The sequence below is a fragment of the Rattus norvegicus genome, chromosome 2 (genome assembly GCF_021556685.1).
Source record: "Rattus norvegicus strain SHRSP/BbbUtx chromosome 2, alternate assembly SHRSP_T2T, whole genome shotgun sequence".
Lineage (NCBI taxonomy): Eukaryota > Metazoa > Chordata > Mammalia > Rodentia > Muridae > Rattus > Rattus norvegicus.
This window is the reverse complement of record NC_141535.1, coordinates 36,602,555-36,620,068: the sequence shown is the minus strand read 5'-3', so window position 1 is coordinate 36,620,068 and position 17,514 is coordinate 36,602,555. Positions and strand designations below refer to the sequence as shown.

At 40.8% G+C, this 17,514-nt stretch overlaps 1 protein-coding gene across 4 annotated transcripts in view; it reads left to right on the top strand.

Moving 5' to 3' along the window:
• Window positions 1-8,223: 8,223 nt before the first annotated feature.
• The window catches only part of Srek1 (splicing regulatory glutamic acid and lysine rich protein 1), a 35,445-nt gene continuing 26,154 nt past the window's right edge, over window positions 8,224-17,514 (top strand). For 3 of the 4 annotated variants that reach the window (XR_015668259.1, XR_015668258.1, XM_087631696.1), the window contains exons 1-2: window positions 8,224-8,464; window positions 15,316-15,449. Coding sequence is in view for 2 of the 4 variants with exons in the window: in XM_087631696.1 (XP_087487822.1) it covers window positions 8,304-8,464; window positions 15,316-15,449 (295 nt within the window). In the remaining 2 variants the exon portion in view is untranslated. 4 annotated transcript variants of the gene reach the window in all.

Here is a 17,514-nt window from a genome sequence, read left to right as displayed (position 1 = left end):
AACCTCAAAGTCCACCCACAGTGACAAATCTCCAACAAGACCACACCTCCTAATCCTTCCTAAACGGTTCTGCTAATGAGGGTCTAAGCCTATGGTGCCATTTTCATTCAATCTACCATAATACCAACACACTGCTCTGTCACTTTCCATGTTATTCCTTTAAGATAAGAGTTCTTCCTGGGGCTGGAGAGATGGCTCAGTGGTTAAGAGCACTGACTGCTCTTCCAGAGGTCCTGAGTTCAATTCCCAGCAACCACATGGTGGCTCACAACCATCTGTAAAGAGATCCGATGCCCTCTTCTGGTGTGTCTGAAGACAGCTACAGTGTACTTATATATAATAAATGAATAAATCTTAAAAAAAAAAAAAAGAGTTCTTCCTGAACCTGGAGCTAGAATGGCAGCCAATGAGACCACCTTATCTCCAAACCTGCATAACCCCGTGGCTATAAACACGCACATGGCCATGCCTAGCTTTGTTAAGACATAGGTTCTGGTGATTTAAAATCAGGACCTCATGTTTGCAGAGCACATGCTTTACTCTTTGGCCATTTCCTGAGCAGCCCCTCTGCCCCAGCTTAGCTATATTTGCTCAGGAAAAAATATGAAACATGAAATCCTCTGTGAATAATAAATATCAACCAAATTGTACTTAAAAATCTTTTCTTTTGAGAGAGAGAGAGTGAGAGAGAACAAGAGAGAGAGCAAGTGAGAGCGAGAGATGGGGGGAGAGAGAGAGAGAGAGAAAGAAAGAGAGAGAGAGAAGGAGAGAGGGAGAAAGAGAGTGAAAGACCCCCGGAGTGGGGAGACCCTTGTTCAAGACTTGGGATGACACGACCCCCCCAAGAACTCACGTGAGACCGTCCTTGCTGTAATCACATGAGGTTTATTTATTTATTTTTCCTTTTTCTTTTTTTCGGAGCTGGGGACCGAACCCAGGGCCTTGTGCTTGCTAGGCAAGCGCTCTACCACTGAGCTAAATCCCCAACCCCCACATGAGGTTTATTAACGGGAACCAGTGCACTGGGGTCAAGACTCATATCCCACAAAGGGGCAGTGGAGTTCGACCCCGAGAGGCTGGGAGAAAGGGTATTTAAAGGGAGAAACCACAACCCAAGGGGGCAGGGATGGTGTCATTGGAAAGTGTGAAGAATAACGGTGAAAAATCACAAGGAGAAACTCTCTGTTTCTCAAGATTGTTTAACTTTATGGTCCGCTAATTCCTGGGAGAAGCTGCTTCCTGCTTCTCAAGATTGTTCAACTTTATGATCTGCTAGTTCCTGGGAGAAGCTGCTTGAACCAGCAGATGTAATTACCTATTCTATAGCCCTAGGAGGGGCTTCCTGGAACATACAATTCTAGGGCCTAACCGGTTTCTTTCTTCTGCTCTAAACTTTGTGTCTAGGGGGGCAACTTTAAAACTTTTACCTTTCAAGAGGAACGCTAGGTGGCTTTTCTAGTGAATTCTAAAGGCTTGTAGAGAAGAAGATTGATCACTGATATTATGGATGTATAGCTGATATTTTCATCTTATCTGTATGAAAGCGTACATGAGTATATAAATACTTATATATGTACATATGCCTGTGTGGAGGTCAGAGGTCAAGGTGTTTTTCTGCTTGCTCTTCACCTCATGTTTTGAAACAGACAGGGTTTCTCACTGGTCCTGGAGCTCATTGCCTTTATTGTGGGCTCTGGGGAATGAACAGAACTGATAAGATGAAGTGAGGGAAAAGCCAGAAAAATAGTTCAAGAAACAAAACCCAAGCTAGGGGATCAGCACAGTGTCATTTTGGGAAAAGATGCAAATATTTATATGAAATGTATGTGTTTATGCATACCATGCTGTCATGCACTTCTGAACGGCAGTAAATGAACTGCTTTATGCTTCTGATCACTTTCTGAATTCTAAGGATCTCTTTTGTTGTTTTATTTATTGAGACAGGGTTTCTCTGTGTAACAACAGACCCAACTGTTCTGGAACTCACTTTGTAGACCAGGCTGGCCTGGAACTCAGAGATTCATCTGCCTGTGCCTCTTGAGTGCTGGGATTGAAGGCTTGCACTGCCACCCCCTGTAGTTAGGAGTTGGTTTCTTTAAAACCCAGTTATGTTATGAGAATGTGTTTTTGTTTTAATCCTAGGTGTGGTGTGGGATAAGAGGTGGCTTCACAGCAGGTGATTATGATTTGCCTCATGCTCTAGCAGGAGCGTTATCTTTGTCCTCTGCAGATAGTTTAGTTCTGGGGACTCTGGAGAGGGTATAAATGGGGGAACCCCGAGAGGGTGCTCCAAGAACACTGCTGCTGTCATTGTGGTTTGTCAAGTGTTTGAGAGCAAAAAGATGAGAAGTTAGATCATGAAGATTGGACTTGTCCCAAGGAACTCAAGGCCCTTAACCATCAGGAAGTAGTCTATTTTGTTGATTGAAGGAGATCTACATTCCTCTTTCCCTTTACCTACTGTTGGGGGTTGGAAGGGATAAGAGAGGAATAAGAGTTGGAAGGGATGTAGAAATATAAGAACCCTCCCAAAATAGTAAAACAATATGCCAACAACATCAGGCTTCCTTCAAGTACATTCTTACCTCTACATGCAGAGAAACTTAGTTCTGACTTATCAAATATTTTCCATTTCTTCATATTACAAAGGGAAAAGAACACATGAAATTTGTTTGCAGATTACTTTAAAACTTCATATTCTATAAAACTAGGTTACTAGGTAGGCATGGTGGGGGCCTCCTGGAGTCCCAGAACCTGGTAGGTCGAAGGAGAGGATTCCAGATAGAGACCAATCTGTGCTAGATGGCAAGCTCCCACTTTCAAAAAGCAAAACAGACTAGAGAGATGCCTCTGTTTTTAAGGGCACTGGCTGCAGAGGAGTGGTGTTCAGTTCCCAGAACTCTCAGGATGGCTTGACATCATCTATAACTCCATTTAATGTCCTCTTCTCCACTATTTCCATCCAGGGAAAAAACATGGGGCACACAGGTTCTACACAAACATAGATGCAGGTAAGACACCGGTATACATAAAATAATAATATAAAGCCTTTAAAAATGCAAAACAGGGCTAGATAGATGGCTCAGCAGTTAAGAGCACTGACTACTCTTCCTGAGGTCTGGAGTTCAATTCCCAGCAACCACATGGTGGCTCACAACCATCTGTAATGAGATCTGATGTCCTCTTCTGGTGTGTCTGAAGACAGCTACATTGTACTCATATATAATAAATAAATAGATGTTTAAAAAAATACAAAACAAATTCACACAGGCAGAGAAAGTTCTAGAATGACCACCTCACTGAAGCCAGCATGTACTTTGCATAAATCAATATATGATGCTTACCTTTTATATTTTTATTAATTTTTTATACAATATATTCTGATCATATTCTGTTTCCTCTCCAACTTTTCCTAAATCTGCTGTACCTCTCTATTGTCCCATCTTCATGTTTTTTTCCTCTGAAGTAAAAAACAAAACAATAATGCAAAAAAGCACACGAAAATACAGAATCCTTTTACTGGTGGCTAACTAATTCTGGGCTGTGTACTGTCTTGGAATATGACTGATATAACCAGTCTCATTCTACTGAAGAAAACTTAGTCTTTTTCTCTCTGCCAGCAGAAACACTGTGGTTTTTAAGGAAATTATGTCATAAAGTTCTTCTTGTAAATTAAACATAAGTTTAGGGGTGCAATTTAGTGATAGAGCCTTAAGACATGAGAAAGGCTCTGAGTTCAATCCAAGCACCCAGGAAGGGGGACTCCCAGTATTCGGGAAGGTTACTCCTTTTCCTTTTGAATAAACACAATATACCTGAATTAAACTGCAATGTCTTAAAACTTGGTATTTTTTTTGTGTGTGTGATGGTTAATTTCTGTTTAATAAGATATGGAATGACCCTAGACATAGGCCTTGGGGCATGCCTGTGGAGGACTCCCTTGGTTAAGCTAACTGGTGTGAGAAGACCTGCCTACTGTGGGTGGCTGCATTCCCTGGGCTTGGATCCTGAACTGTATAAGAAGAGAAAGTGAGCTGAGCCCAGAACTCGCCCTCTCTCTGCTGCTGGATTGCAGATGTAAGGAGACCAGCTTCTCTGATGCCTGCTGCTGTGTCTTCCCCATAACTGTGTAACTTGGAACTGTGAGCCAAAATAAGTCCTTCCTTCAAGTTTATTTGTCAAGAGTATTTATCACAGCAATGAGAAAAGCAAAACACTACTCATTTGGCTTATGTTTTATTTTGAAACATTTTTTCCCATTTTGTTGTTGTCATGGTGGGAATTGAATGCATCTCTGGCCTCTGGACAACAGGGCATGTGTGTGGGAAATAAACAAATAAAAACAAATCTCTTTTAAAAGTTACCCCTGGGACAGACATGAAACTGCTTAAATTCTCAGTGTCTCACATAGCCGTGCCAGTGACTGATTTGCAAGCCTGACTGGCTTGAGTTGTGTTAGATTTTTCTCAATCCGTTTCACTACTAGACTGTGCAGGCAGGACAAATCCAAGAAGCAAGTTAACATGTTCAAAAGTTAAAACTTTTTTTTAAAAAAAGATTCATTTATTCATTATATATAAGTACACCATAGCTATCTTCAGACACAGCAGAAGAGGGCATCAGATCCCATTACAGATGGTTGTGAGTCACCATGTGGTTGCTGGGAATTGAACTCAGGACTTCAGTAAGAGCAGTCAGTGCTCTTAACTGTTAAGCCATCTCTCCAGCCCTGAGTTAAAACTTTTTAAGACTTGTTTTCATTATTTTTAAGTTTACATAGATGTGTGCCTATGAGAACAAGGTGCACAAATACCAGAGGAGTTGGATCGCCCTGGGGCTGGAGTTCCAAGGAGGTCCTGAGCAGCCCGACACTGGTGATGGGTGTCTAACTCAGGTCCTCTGAAAGAGCAGTGTGTGCTCTTAATTGCGAAGATGCCCTCCAGCCCCGGCAAGTAAGAGTTTTAGACAACTACAGAGAGAAGCTTAGTGGTCACAAACAGTAGAGGAGTCAACTCCAAATTCATCTCTGCTTTCCAGCAAGGTGAAAATGAACGCCCGATGGTGCAATATTAAACATTGTCAGCAAGAGGGTGCTAGAGAATCAATGCAGCAGAAAAATATCTCCCTCCCACCCTCGCCCCTGTCCCATTCCAGTGGGCTTTTACTCTTTCTGTAATACATGGTTTCACCAGAAACAGCAGTGTACATAGTTATACGCCACCGTGCTTTCAGAGCATGGGAAGTATCTTTGGTCTTAGAGCGTGTCACACAAACAAGTCTTGAGCAATATTATCAACTAACTGGACCTAAGTTATCATTATTACACACCCGGGAAGAGGGAGCCTTAACTGAGGAATAGCTTCAATCAGATTGACCTATGTAAATGCCTGTGGTTATTTTCTTCATTGTTAATTGATTTGGGAGAGTCCAGCCCACTGTGGGTGGTACAAACCCTAGGCAGGTGGGCTTGAAAGGTAACTGAACCACGAACCTGTGAGCAAGGCAGAGTTCATACATGGAAATTACAAAATTAAATTATGAAGTAACAACAAAATACTTTTATGGTTCACCACAACAGGAGGAACCGTATTAAAGGGTCACAGCATTAGGATGGTTGAGAGCCACTGCCCTAGGGAGGTAAATGACTAATGGTAGACCTGGCAAGACAGTTCATCCACTAAAGGCACTAAAGGCTTGTACACAGTGCAAGCCTGGCAAACCTGAGTTATTCCTGGAACCTACATAAAGGCAGAGTAGGACATTGATAAGTGGCTATTAGCCCAAATGCTTGAATTACCCTAGATGCACAGAACACATGAAACTCAAGAAGGATGACCAAAATGCGAATGCTTCACTCCTTCTTTAAAAGGGGAACAAGAATACCCTTGGCAGGGAATAAGGAGGCAAAGTTTAGAACAGAGGCAGAAGAAATACCCATTCAGAGCCTGCCCCACATGTGGCCCATACATATACAGCCACCCAATTAGACAAGATGGATGAAGCAAAGAAGTGCAGGCTGACAGGAACCAGATGTAGATCTCTCCTGAGAGACACAGCCAGAATACAGCAAATACATAGGTGAATGCCAGCAGCAAACCACTGAACTGAGAACGGGACCTCCGTTGAAGGAATCTTAGAAAGGACTGAAAGAGCTTGAAGGGGCTTGAGACCCCATATGAATAACAATGCCAACCAACCAGAGCTTCCAGGGACTAAGCCACTACCCAAAGACTATACATGGACTGACCATGGGCTCCAACCTCATAGGTAGCAATGAATAGCCTAGTAAGAGCACCAGTAGAAGGGGAAGCCCTTGGTCCTGCCAAGACTGAACCCCCAGTGAACGTGATTGTTGGTGGGAGGGCGGTAATGGGGGTAGGATGGGGAGGGGAACACCCATAGAGAAGGGGATGGGGAGGGAGAGGGGTTAAGGGCATGTTGGCCCAGAAACCGGGAAGGGGAATAACAGTCGAAATGTAAATAAGAAATACTCAAGTTAATAAAGATGGAAAAAAAAAAGGTGGAGTAGGAGAGAAATGACCACAAAGTTGTCCTCTGAGCTCCACGCACAGCATGATAATGCATATATATGCACGGACTTACATGTGTGTACATGCCCACAATGCACAATGGTAATTTAAATGTTAGGGAGTTATTTTTACGTGCATGTGTATGTGCATAGTTTCGTATGCCTCATGTGTGCAAGAGTCTGAGGAGGTCAGAAGATGGGATGTAATCCCCTAGAACTAGAGATACACACACACACACACACACACACACACACACACTGTACATTTAATGTTGTAGTCCTTTACAAGAAGTACATTTAATGTAGTATGAGTGGATACAGGTGAAGAATATGCACTACAGTAACTCAGAGTTTAGAAACATTGCCCTGCTTCCCAATCAGGTGTCAGCTCTTTAACCTACCATTATATCCACCCATCCATCCATTTCTCCAGCACCAAGATTACAGGTTTATGCCAATTTCAGGTTTATGGTGTCAACACTGGGCTTTCAAGTACACAAGGTGAACATTTACCAATGTAACTACACCCTCGGCTCTACTGTTGCTTTAAGACCACCAGAACAAATTCAAAAAGGGAAACAAAGTCTTAATAATAGTGCATGTGTTGAGCCCCCCCCCCCCCCCCGGCGGAGCTGTAGCCATTTTGTTCTATGCCTGCCAGGTTATTTCATATTGTTGCTGTAATGTGCCTGCCAATCATTGACACAAAAATAACTTGACTCAGAGCAGGTCATGCTGATCAATTACCCTGTTGTGTTCTGTATGAGGTTTGTTAATCTTAAGAAATTCCACAACCATTAGTTTCATGTAGGACCCATCAAATTAAAGGTCACGATGTTTAAAATATCTTGAGTTCCGCCCACCAGGCAGCACTTCCAGCACCTGCCTATGAGTTCATTGTTGTTTTTGTGGTTTTAACCTTTTTTAAGATGGCCATAAGAAATGTCCAGCGCTCAGCTTTGAGCTGTTGCTCTGGTTGATCAGTCTTGGGGTGTGAGTTCAATAAACTATCCCTCTGAGTTTAGTTTTCATGTGGTTTGTGGGGCAACTCCAGGACTTAAGGTGCAAGTTGTATGTAGACTGTCTGTGTCCTTTATCTGCCTTTGCCTAATAGCATAGATATTAAGGCCCACTAGTGAATAAAATGCACATTATAAATTGACACCAAAATCGTTCATTCACTCATTTACCCTAACCTCCATCCTTGGCGTGAAAATTCCCAAGCATTCTCATAATCAGGGTGCCTGCCAATTTTGAAAATAGGTTAAGTGGGGTTGCAGCCATTTAATAATGAAGCTATAGTTTGGTCAGGTATTTATTTTATAATGTCCAGATGTCATTGTCCCTTCCCCACTGCAGCCCAGGCCTCTGGGTTCCTCCGCCTGATTTGGAGAAAGAGCCGGGCTTCTTAAATGACAGAAGCATAGAGACGTGATGGAGTTTGTAGGCACAACCCCTGCAGCAACCCTCGCTACAGCAGCTGGTAACCTCTCTGAAGACCTAGGAGAAGCCTAGCAACAATCCCAGCGACCTGGCCCCAGAGCTGGAGCAGCCAGGACCCCGCAGGGAGCCGCCGCGTTGCCAGGGCAACGCTTCCGGCCGGCGCGCGCAGCCCCCGGAGCAGAAGAGTCGCGCGATGGGCGGCTAGACCTGCCGGGCGCCGCGAATTAGCACGCGGGAGCGCGCTCACGGCCGCGCGCCTTCGCTTCCCAGGCTCGGTCGCTGACGCGTCGTGGACGTTGGGGAGCGGGAAGGCAGCCGCAGCAGGGCCGGGATGAACAGCGGCGGCGGCTTCGGTTTGGGCTTAGGCTTCGGCCTTTTCCCTACGACGGTGATTCAGGTGACGAACCTCTCCTCGGCGGTGACCAGCGAGCAGATGCGGACGCTCTTTTCCTTCCTAGGAGAAATCGAGGAGCTACGACTCTATCCCCCAGAGTGAGTGCTGGAGCCCGGCGGGGGGAGGGGCGCGCCGCCATCGAGACCTCCGGCGCCGAGGCACGGGGGAAGCGCGGGCGTCACGTGACCGCGCGCTTACCTAGGCGGCCATGTTTGATGTGGGCACCAGGCGGGCTGCGGGGTTCTCCGCATTGGGGTGTTGTTGATTAAGCTCCTCGCGGGGTTCCTGCAAAAGACTCAGGAGTACCTTACCCTGTCGAGCTCCCAGGACTGTGGTTGATGCCCGGTCTTCGACTTGGGTGCCCCAGGCCTTTGGTTTACCCCGAACTTAAGATGGCCGCAGGTGGGCCGCGGGAGTCCTCATGGCAAATGCCTATAACGTTTTTGCACTGGGAGAATCGTGGAGAACGCCAGCAACGCCAACGCCCGGACCTTTAGTTCTTAGTGTCAGGCTGTTAGCAAGTGCTGATGAGACAGAGTGCGGATGACAACATGGAATCCGGACTGTTTTTGTTCTCCCGAGTGATCTTAGACATTTACCATCTTTTCGGTTTTTCTAACCGAGCCTATATTCACGATCTTAAGGACTACGTCAATCTTTCCTTTTGGCAACAGCCTGAATTTTCCTCCGAAAAGGTCACACTGGCTCAAACGTTTCAAAAAGTATAAGTCAGTGCAGAATTATCACTACTGTGAACATGTGTTTAAAATCCAGCGCTTCATTGGCATTTATATGTCGATATCGCTTCCTAGGCAATGTACTTGAAGTGGTAAATTTCCCCTGTGCAATATTAACTAATCAGAAAACTCATCGTGGTTTTACTGTTCTTAACATTTTCGCGCTTATAAACTTTAAGAAAATACTAAGGTTCACAGTATTTTGTTCTTTATGCTAAAATTATTTGAAGGAAAAGTTGCTCACGATTTTTGGGAAAAGATTTTGGCTCATTTCATAGTCATGCACACAGAACAATATATCTCTCTACTCTCTGTAAGTAGCAGAACCACTGGATTTCTTACGAATGTGGATATTTAATGTTAATTCCTTTATTCTTGGAAATATTTCATGTTTTCAGAAAAGTTGAAATAAAACAGTGAATGCCCATTAGTATTCTTTTCTCTTGGTGCGGTTGACTATTAAATTCTCAATTATTCTAGCTGGGCGTGGTGTCACATGCTTTAATCCCAGCACTCTAGAAGGCAGAGACCAGGATCCCCTGAGTTCAAACCCACCCTGGTCAAGTTCAGATAGCCAGTGCTCTGTGGGTGAAGAGAAACTGTCTCAAAAAACAAAACAAATATAAGAAAAAAGAAAGAAAATGCAATGTTTTAGTACTGCCCCTCCCCCTTTTATCTAGTATATGTTCAGAAAAAACAAAACAAAAATAAGAAAAAAAGAAAATTCGATGTTTTAGTAGTGCCCCTCCTCCTTTTATCTAGTATATTTTCAGAGAATACCATGATATATAGTTGTCTCCAGTGTAGAACCGGCCAGCCCCTTCCTCACTTAAAAAAAAATAAATCTTTAATGAAGTTGACATTTTGTGATGTAGGTTAGTAGAATGACATATAGTCAGAGTATAGGCTGAGATTCAAGCAGTATATTTTTGACAAGAATCCTGCATAAGTGCATGAGCATAAGGTTTGATGTAACTGTGGCACTAACATTTGTAGTATCTCTTAACATTTAAAGATGCTTTTAGCTATCTTCCATGCTCAACATTTAGTAATTAAAAGAGTGTTCGTAGGAGGGCTGTATCCTGGAAGGATTGGAAGCCAGTCAGTAAAATACAATGCCCATGAACCTCTTGTAAACCAGCCTTGGGATAGTAGAGGGTCTGAAGAAATATATTACAGAATGTTCTTCATTCCCAATGAAATGCCATTTGTATGATGGTAAAACACTGCCAGGTATTAACTGGCATTGGGGAAGATGCATCTTAAAGAATCCACCTTGTCTTCTTCAGGACTGGTCTTGAGTAAATCCAGTTTTCTTCCTGCATGAAAAAAAGTTATTAACTGGGATTTAAAGATCAAAGGGGGTAAAATGGTCTGCTGTTTGTATTAAAATGGAGTCAGTATGTCACAATAATTCCTTTGGCAACGTTGTTGCCTGACAAAAACTCTTACCTAGTTTTTATAAGTTTAGGAGTAGAGCTTCATTTTGGTTTTGTAGTGAATACTGATAAACTTTATTAGGTTTTCCTCTCCATAATATAGTTATGCTAGCTGGTCCTTAAGGATATACTTGTATTTTGGGCCTGAAGTGTATAAAAATTCAGTCAGTAGTACTTTTGTCAAAGATAATGATAGTGGTTCTGATTATCACGTAAACATTGTTTTGTGATTACTGTTGAGAAGTTGAGCAGTTGTTTGATTGAAAATTGGAGATACATTTCTTTAGTGAAATGTGAAAATAGGTCATATCAGGTGTCTTCCTTTTTTGCTCTCCACTTTATTTTTTGAAAAATTTTCTTTCTCTGACCTGAAGCTCTGACAGACTGGCTTAGCTGGCTCACTCTGGGGATCTACTTTAGAGAGCTAGTGCCTCAGCCACAAACCACCTCACCCTGCTTTTATGTGAATGCCAGGATCCTACAGATTGGGGGCAGAGGGGGCAGTTTCATTTTAATTTTAAACATTAAACTTTCATTTAAACAGGCCAATAATATGGGTCAAGGCTGATAACATGAATTCAGTCTCTAGACTGGAACCCAGTGTGAAAGAAGAGAATTCAGCTGTTGAAAGTTGTCTTCCCTCCCTCCACAGGTGCACCTACCTGTGCGTACACTTGCACAGATAATACACAATATTAAAAGAGGATTTATGTAGACATTCATTGAAAATACTAAGAATTATTTGATTTTTTTTCCTGTGGCCAGATAATTAAATATCCAGGATTACTGTCCAACTTTTTGCACAGTAATTGAATTTCATAGTTCCTGAACACCTATTTATACAAATGACTTTTTTCAGTAAACTTATCATTATAATTAATATTTATACAGAAAAATGAACAGACATCATGGTGTGGAGATGAATGCATTTTTACAGATTTAAACATAGTGTAGCAACCACACAGTTGGGGAGTATCTGTATGGTACAAGTTCCCTTGTCCCTTCCTTCAGTTGACTAACCTCCTCAAGGATAATTCTGTTTTGGTTTCCACCACCAGGGAGATTTTTACCTGTGCAGTTTTTCTTGCTTGCTCTGGGGTCCTACTATTCTGGTTTTCAAAGTTCCAAGAACCAAAGTAAAAGTCTATTTACTTAAGTAACTTAGTTACTTAAAGTAACCTAGTTAACTTTAAAACATTACATATGCTGTGTCTGTCTGTTCTACTTTGTTGTCATGGCAAAACACCTAAGCTCATCAAATGGAGTACTCCAGCTCAGGATTTTAGAGGCTTCATAGTGTGTTGGCTGGCTCTGATAGTTCAGCCTATGGCCAAGCAGAAATAAGGTGGTTAGGAAAGAGACAGACCCCAGGAAGGAGCCAGGAACAAGATCAAATCTCCTCCAAGGGACACACTCGTGCTGTAGCCTGCCCCACCTCCTTCTAGTGCCTTCAGCTGGATAAACTCAGGAACAATAGTAGCCATGGGGGCCTTCTTCTGTAACCTAACCAGAGCAGCCATTCTATGTAGAGTGCAGGACAAGAAAGTATGATCTTAGCATCACTCCACCAAGCTCCTTTCATTGGCATGTTTTTCCTTCTGATCCTCTATATGTGCCTATTTATTACAATACAGTATAATCAAAGGAGTCATACACTGTGATTATAAACGTTTTTTACTTTATCTGTAATAAGCACTTTTCATATTGCTGTGCTTTAAAGTAATATTTAGACATGTGCTGTGTTGAGTGTTTTTAAAATTCTGTCATATGTTGGTTATCTTTAAAATTTTTAATTACAAATGAATGAGTTTGGATGGGTTTGGAAATGTTGATCATCAGCAGGGATTGGTAGGGATTGGTAGGTCTGCAGGCAGTGTCAGCGCTTCGTAAGAAAGGCTTGGAGATCTGTGCCATACAAAGTACTTTTGGAGTCCTTAGGTAAATGCTATGTTGGCCAGTAGTTGCATGCATAAAACTATTTGTCCATGTTTTGGACTATGTAATTTTGATAGATCTTCTAAAACAGGTGTTCTCAGCTGTGGGTCGCAACCCCTTCGGGGATCAAGTGACCCTTTCACAGGGGTCACCTAAGACCTTTGGAAAACACAGATGTTTACATTAGGATTCAAACAGCCAAATTATAGTTTCTAAGTAGCATCAAAAATAATTTTATGGTTGAAGGTCACTACAACATGAGGGACTGTGTCAAAGGGTTAAAGCGTCAGGAAGGGGTGAGAGCCACTTTACATCTTGTATATGTATATATGTAGATGTACTAATAAAATGTTAGACACATGCTAACTACATTGGCATTTTGAGTAACACTGTAAAGTAACTACCATGTTTCATGAAAAAAAAAAAAACCAAAAAAAAACCCAGTTAGGACCACAGAAATTTAACCTGTCCCTAGAAGTGGGTTTTGTTTGTTTTGTTTTGTTTTTAAATCTCTCCACTTAAAACCCAGAAGTTTTATATTCTAAAAAAAACCCTAAAACGTGATTCAACAAATGAGGTCAAAATCTACTACTTTTGGACAGTGCCTTTTTAAAAAAAATTTGGTTTATTGAGACAGGATTTCTCTAGCTTTGTAGACCAGAGCTGCCTTTGTCTCTCAAAGGCTGGGATGTAAGGTGTGCTTCGTCGGCTGCTGGGCAGACAGAGCTGTTTTCTACAGAAGTTTACTTTTAAACAAAACAGAGTGCGTAACTTTTTGAAAAGTAAGACTGTGGTCATGAGATTTGGTGGTACATGTGTATTCCCAGCTCCCAGTAAGCCTGAGAGAGGAGGATTTGAAATTCAAAGTGAGCCTGGGCAACATAGCGAATCCCGGAGATCAAAATTAGATTTTAAAGTGATAGGGGCTAGAGGTGTGTTTCATAGTTAAGAGAACTTGTCTGGGGGTTGGGGATTTAGCTCAGGGGTAGAGGGCTTGCCTAGCAAGCGCAAGGCCCTGGGTTCGGTCCCCAGCTCCAAAAAAAAAAAAAAAAAAAAAAGAGAGAGAGAGGGGGAGAGAGAGAGAGAGAAAGAGAGAGAGAGAGAGAGAGAGAGAGAATTTGTCTGGCATGTTTGAGGCCCTGAGTGTAGTCCCTAATAATCAAAATAATCAAAGTGGTGATAAAGAAAAATAGTTCTATTAGATAGTTTAGATATACTAGAAAGACTAAGCATATGATTTATAAACATTACTGATTTATAAATAATATAGTGTTGATACTTGGCAGTGGTGACACATGCTGTAATCTCAGTACTCAGGAGGCAGGTCTTTGTGTTCCAGGACAGCCAGGGTTATACAGGGAAGCCCTGAATTGAAAGTAATAATAATAATAATAATAATAATAATAATAATAATAAAGAAATTTCACTTGTCAGTTAGCATCTATATGAAATCTGTAATGTTCAATATAACTCTTCTCAAATAAGCATTTACATGTTTACAAAATAATTGTGAAGTTGGGCTTTATTTCAGGAAGACTGGTGAAGGTGAAGATTAAGAAAATGGCTTAAGGACTGAGGGTCCATGTAGCGCAGTGCCTAGCATGTACAAGTGTACCATAAAATGAAAATTGCTGAACACTGTGGAGTACTGTATCAGTTGTCCTCAACCTGCAGGTTGCAACCCCTTTTGGGGTCAGACGACTCTTTCATGGGTCACTTGGGAGCAGAGTCCTCAATATGGTGTTCACAGCTTTCTCTTTTTTATTTAGTCCAGGGAATAGTAGCAACCATATTCAGCGTGGGTCTTCCCACTTCAGTTGTCTCTTTGGTAATCGTGGATCTAGTCCATTTGACTAGCAATACTAACCATCACAGGTTGACCGTGTAGCTGTAACTTTAACCATTTAATGTTATTCTATGTTGTTGTAAGGGTGGATTTGTTGCTGTATGTGGTGAATCACAGAGAACAAATTTAGTGAAAAAAGTGACTGGAGGGGCTGGAAAGGTTGCTCAGTGGTTAGAGTATAGGCACTACTGTTAGGTTCCCAGCACCCACCTTAGGCAACTCACTTCTTGTAACTCCAGTTCCAGGGGATCTGATATCTTTTTCTGGACTTAAGTGGTCACAAGCATTCACACAAACTAGAGTGTCTACTATTTTGCAAAATGAATTACATAATATTTTGTTTGTAAAACCTTTTTGTTTTTGTCCTAAAAAGCATCTTATTCTGTAGCCTGAAGCCATGCAAAACTCCTTGTTTGGTTCCATATTACCGAATTGTATGAATACTGTGAAGGTTTCGGTGATTTTTTTTTTTTTTTTTTTTTTTTTTGGATTGGCGGCATTGAACCCAGGGCCTCCCGTGTTACATTAGCTATGGCTTTACCATGGCTTTAGTAATATAAATGTTGGGGAATCGGTTAGGGGTGGGAGAGACTACAGTTTGAAGTCATGAGGATGGGAACGTCTGTAAAGGGATTTTGACTGATAACACGTTAGCTGTTTTGAATTTCATTCAAAGGCTGACTGATTTGTAGGGAATCCTTAGAGTGACCTCTGTTTTTGTCAGACAAGTCAGTGTTAAATGACTAAAATTTGTTATTTCATGTTAGTCATTTTTTTTTTTTTTGGTTCTTTTTTCCGGAGCTGGGGACCAAACCCAGGGCCTTGCGCTTCCTAGGCAAGCGCTCTACCACTGAGCTAAATCCCCAACCCTCACGTTAGTCATTTTTAGCAACAAAAATGACCTAAGTCTGTTATAAGAAAGAAATTTCAAGTGAAAATTATAAAACTGTGCAAATACTTATTAATCTATTTGTTTTCTTTTTATCTTGCAGCAATACACCTCTTGCTTTTTCCTCCAAAGTATGTTATATTAAGTTTCGTGAGCCATCAAGTGTTGGTGTGGCCCAGCATCTAACTAACACGGTTTTTATTGACAGAGCTCTGATAGTAGTTCCTTGTGCAGAAGGTTGGTATCTTATGGTTTTTCTTACTGTTTTAATATCTGTTCCGTCTCTTACTATAGCCTTTAGCTTTCCTGGGAATTGGCCAGTACTCTATGTGTGAGTCAGTCTGTGCACACTCACATTTGTGTGTGTGAAAACAACAATGACATTTGAAGAAGAAAAGACAACTGTAGAAAATTATACTGAAGTGGTTAGTTTATTACTTACGGATATTTGAAATTTTACAACTGAACATTTATAAAATTTATTAAATATTGGCCTTTTATAGTTGGCTTTGGCTTTTCTGTAGCCAATTCGCAGATTGTAAAACAGAGCTTTTTAGAATTTAAAAACTTAAGTTGGTATAAGAAATATTTTAAATGTATATGTAAGTGTATACTAATAAGGACAGAGTTAAGAATTTTCCAAGTAAAGCATAATGTATATTCAGTCAAATTGGGGTTTTGATATTTTATATTTATTTGAAAAATACTTAGTTTATTCTTTCAAATATCCTCTTAAGGTAGTTTCTCTCCGTTGTTATGGGACCATTGTTTTATATTCTGTGTAATTTTTGTTATATACCCGGAACTTTTTCTTTTATTGGCTTTTATTGGGGAGGGTAACCAGAATGCAGTTTTTAAAGCCTCCATTAGGGAGTGGTGCCAGAGATGGGAGCAAGGCCCAAAGTCTCCAGTTACTTGTTAAGGTTTACATTCCTGCATTGCTTTAGTAGCTAATTATTATCAAAAATGTTAGGTTTTTCCAGAGTCATTCATATATATTAGCTGTTGATTTTGAAAATTTCAATGTACAACTAACTTAGAGTACTGACTGGCTTATACATACATTTTATTTATTTATTTTTGCTAAATGATAGTAACTATTTTATAGCATAAAAATATGCTAGAGACAATTTAATGGGCTTTTTATATGTAATTTTAAAAACTTGTTGTAGTTAGTAGATTTACAATAAAATCATTAGTTCATCTGGAGTTTGTTGCACTTTGAGAGTTTTATGCTTGTTTCAGAATGCCTGTTTTGGAATGTTGAGAGCATTATAAGATACAACTCCTCCCAGAATGGTAGTTTTGAAATCCCAGAACAGGAAGTTCTGGTTTCTTTTTTACCCCCAGATAAATTTGAAAGCATAGTTCTCATATTTAAGGGATTAGAGTAGATAGAGAAGATAAATGTGGTTAAAAGTAAACTATTTGCCAAATATATTCTTCTCTGATAGCCTTTAAGAGCACAGTGAGCCCTGAGTTTGGAGTAAGATGAGAGAGAAAGAAGTTGGAATTATTCTATAAGGTTCCAGGCTATGAATTCTATAAGGTTCCAGGCTATGAAACTGCACAGGAAAGAAAGCTTACACTGGCAATAGCAGAGAAGTATATAGCATAGACTTTCTCATTACTGAATTTGAAGGAGGAATTTTAAATTGTTGTTGGAACCTTGCTGTAATCCCATACAATTAAAGACATTGGTTTGTAAGAAACTTTCAAAGTTATAGAATATGGGAGTCTCATTTTGGTTTGTTTTACTTGGTCAAATAAAATAGTCAGCTATAACTTTAAGCATTTTTAATGATACCATTTTGCAAGAAAACTTTACCATTTTTGGACATGCAAATCTAAAAATTTACAGCATTTTATCTGTACCTTAATAAAGTATCTTAAGGTACCTTAATAAGATATCAGGAAGAAACTGATACACATTTTTTAGTTAGGCCTTTCAAATATAGCTGATGACTTTTATAGCTGTTCAATCTGATTACGCACTTCCAGCAAAGAAGTAATACATTGTTGTATTAAAAAGAGAGAGCAGAGTGAGGAAAGCAGATGAAGGCAGTCTGCAGTGGAGGAGGCTTTTAGCGGAGGTGCATGGGGCTGGGTATGCCCTGAACACTTGACTCTTTGCATGCTTTATTTACACCGTGGTGTAAACGAGAAAGGCCATATAAAACATTTTACCAGGTTTTTCAGTTTTTTTCAGTTTGCTGGTTTTTAGTTTAGACAGTAATGTGAGGAGAGGGTGGAGAAGAGCTATTGATACCCATTGAGCAAGACCTACTGTTAATGAAATGTG